Source organism: Haplochromis burtoni, unplaced genomic scaffold, assembly GCF_018398535.1.
Source record: "Haplochromis burtoni strain Fernald_Lab_line unplaced genomic scaffold, NCSU_Asbu1 Contig_278, whole genome shotgun sequence".
Taxonomy (NCBI): Eukaryota; Metazoa; Chordata; class Actinopteri; order Cichliformes; family Cichlidae; genus Haplochromis; species Haplochromis burtoni.
In genome coordinates this window covers 15,515-18,427 of record NW_024582639.1, presented here as the reverse complement: position 1 = coordinate 18,427, position 2,913 = coordinate 15,515, and the positions used below count along the sequence as shown (strand labels likewise).

Below are 2,913 nucleotides of genomic sequence, written 5' to 3'. Positions count from 1 at the left end.
ACAACATCTCTGTTTACATTTCATGATTCATTCTAAGTATTTCCTTACTCATTGTAACCTTTAAACTTTCACCAGAGGCAACAAGTGAGTGAATAAAATGTAGGATAAAAGAAAAATAAGGATGCTAGATTTGTCTTCATCATTAAAACCCTTGGAGAAATACGGACATGTTGGATATATGTGTAATATATTGCAGATACTGTTAACAACATGTTTATATGAAATATTAGTTTTTACCACTAGATGGCAGTAAAGCATTCGCTAGGCCAATCCAAAAACCTACACCTGCCTTTAGGCAACAGTCAGTTAAAAAGAATTTCTTCTCTCGTTAAACTTCATTTAAAACTACCCCTTTAAAAGAGATTCGGTTTATCCACACTGTGCTTTTATGCAAAAATAAATCTAGTGTTTCAAGCTGCCTGAGTTACTCGTCAAGTGAATAACTGTTACATTTGCAGTATTTTTGGTATAGAATTCCTTTAATTAGAGTGGGATTGCAGCAGTTGTATATATACAAAAAAGCATATTCAAGAAATCAATATGATTTGATCAATTTTGACAACAAATATTATTATTTGTGCTTCTGACACAATTAAAAACAATTAACCCTGCTTATAAGTAATTCTGTACTTATTTAGTACAGTTGAGCATTTTATTTTTAATTAATTAACTTAACACTATCATTGCATTGTACAGTAACAAAAATATACTAAATATTTACTAAAATAAAATGCAAATTGTTATAGTATCAGAATCTGAAAATGTACGTGTTAAGTAAGTTGAAGCTATTACTTTGAAAAGGTTAGGTTGCATGCACTCAAAGAAGGGGGTGATCGAACGATTTTTCAATAAGGAAAAAACAAACAGAACAAACATGTTGGCCATGTTTGACAGACACCACCTTTTACTTGTAGTAAGATAGTGAAGGATGCGATACAAAGTGGTTCTGATGATTTGAATCCTGAAGGGAGCAGTTCTTTTTTTATTTGAATTGCAAAAAGGAATGTGATTGAGGGGATTTCAGGCTTCTAAAACGTTGGCTGAGGCTTTCAGTATTCGACAGTGCTATTGCTGTTTGCACATTTTATTTGAATTTACTTGAATATCTGAATAAGAAATGAAAAAGTGCTTTGAAGGGAAAACGCTATCCAAAAACTGAAAGCAAAAATTAAGGATTTACTGGGATATAATGGGAATGGAAATAGTAACAAACAGTAGGAGACTCTCAGAAAAAGAAGGGAACACACAATAATGTGGGGCAACTCAACACAAGACTGAAACAATAAATACAAAAGATGTCTTGCCCTTTTCACTTTTTCCCTTTTTACGTAAATGGCCTCCTTGACTCCCCACTCAAACCAGCATTGCTCCCTGTGTATATCCTCATCATTGACAGTGTCCACTGGCGTGTAGGTGTGAATAGACTGTGGAGTCCTGGCCTGACGAGTTAGCTTTTCCGTGTTGTCCCATCTGCTTAGCCAGGTCGGGTTCCCCGACGTATAAATCATGACAATCCTCCTGGCACCTAACAACGTAATCTATGTTACTCTGTTTGTGTCGGGGAATCCGATCCTTGGGGTGGGCCAATCTTTGGCGCAGTGCGTTTTGAGGTTTGTAATCCAAAGAGTTTAAAGAGAATGTGTCTCAACTGCTGCAATACTCCTGACACGTAAGAGATCACTAAGGGTTTTCGCTCAGTCAGCGGTTGTCTTTCTCTCCTGGATTGGCTGAAGTTTTCATTAGGTGCCTTCCCAGCTTTAACAAATGTCCAGCTGGCATAATCACGATATGTTCTTCTGCTTCCCTGGCCACTGTAACTGTGGGGATGGTGTTCGCTCCATGTTGTAGTGTCCTGATGACACCCAATTTGTGCTCCAGTGGATGATGAGAGTCAAACCTTAAATACTGATCCATACGTGTTTGTTTACAGTATCATCAACTTTTCTTTGCATATCAGTATGCATGTACTCTAAAGAGTGCTAAAGTCTTCTCCATTTAACTTTTTGATTTTTTGCCCTGTTTTAATCTTATTTATTGATCTTTTTTGTATTTTCTTTATCACTGAGGGCACCACTGAAATTTTTGTTACGTTCTTGTAACATAATGACAATAAATAATCTAAACCTTGAGACAATTTAGTTACAGTTTAGAGTTATAAACCTTGGAGGAGTCCTTTTACCTTCAGCTAAAAGCAATCAGGTTGTCTCATAATATAAAAAATAACCTACAGACATACACTTCTTTTTCTTTTTCTTTTTCAAAAAGTCCCATGGAATAAACCTTTAGGCTGACAAGATGTTTCAATGTCTTTAATTTAAAGATTTCTGCTTGTGATGTTGTTATATACTGGACTGAGGACCCCTTTAGGATTGGCAAAACATCCCAAACAAATTAGAACAAATCAGATCACCTTCATTCTATCCATCCATCCATCCATCCATCTTCCACTTATCCAGTTGAGGGTCACAGGGGGGCTGGATCTTAGTCCCTGGCGATATGGTGGATTTGAACACAGGACTTTCTTAGGCTAACCACTGCACCAACGTGCTGCCTGAAACAAGCTTTGAATATCAACAGAGCAATGGTGTGGGTTCTGTCATTAAGAGGGAACTCAGTGTTGCTTCGGGGTTTCTGTCTTTGTTTCTGGCTCCGTTCTTTGAAACAGCTTTATTATTTTTCTTTTGTGAAAGTTTTTCCATGTATTCTTCTCCAAAATGTAGTCATGGTTGGCATAGAAAATGACATTACTTTTAATGTACTTCTCAAAATAGTAGTTGGAGTATTTCATGTATTCATCAGTCATGAACCCATATGCATCCACCTGAGGATACAGAAAGAGAGAAAGAAAGAAAATATTTTAGTACAGCACTTTTCAAAACATATTTTGCAGAATACCTTAATACAGGATCAATC

The 2,913-nt window shown here is 36.4% G+C and overlaps 1 protein-coding gene across 1 annotated transcript in view; it reads right to left on the bottom strand.

Moving 5' to 3' along the window:
- Positions 1-312: 312 nt before the first annotated feature.
- The window catches only part of LOC102301333 (alpha-N-acetylgalactosaminide alpha-2,6-sialyltransferase 1), a 17,287-nt gene continuing 14,686 nt past the window's right edge, over positions 313-2,913 (bottom strand). Inside the window, exon 9 of the mRNA XM_005949879.3 lies at positions 313-2,821. Coding sequence (XP_005949941.3) covers positions 2,612-2,821 — 210 coding nt within the window. The 3' untranslated portion in view covers positions 313-2,611. The remainder of the gene's footprint in view (positions 2,822-2,913) is intronic.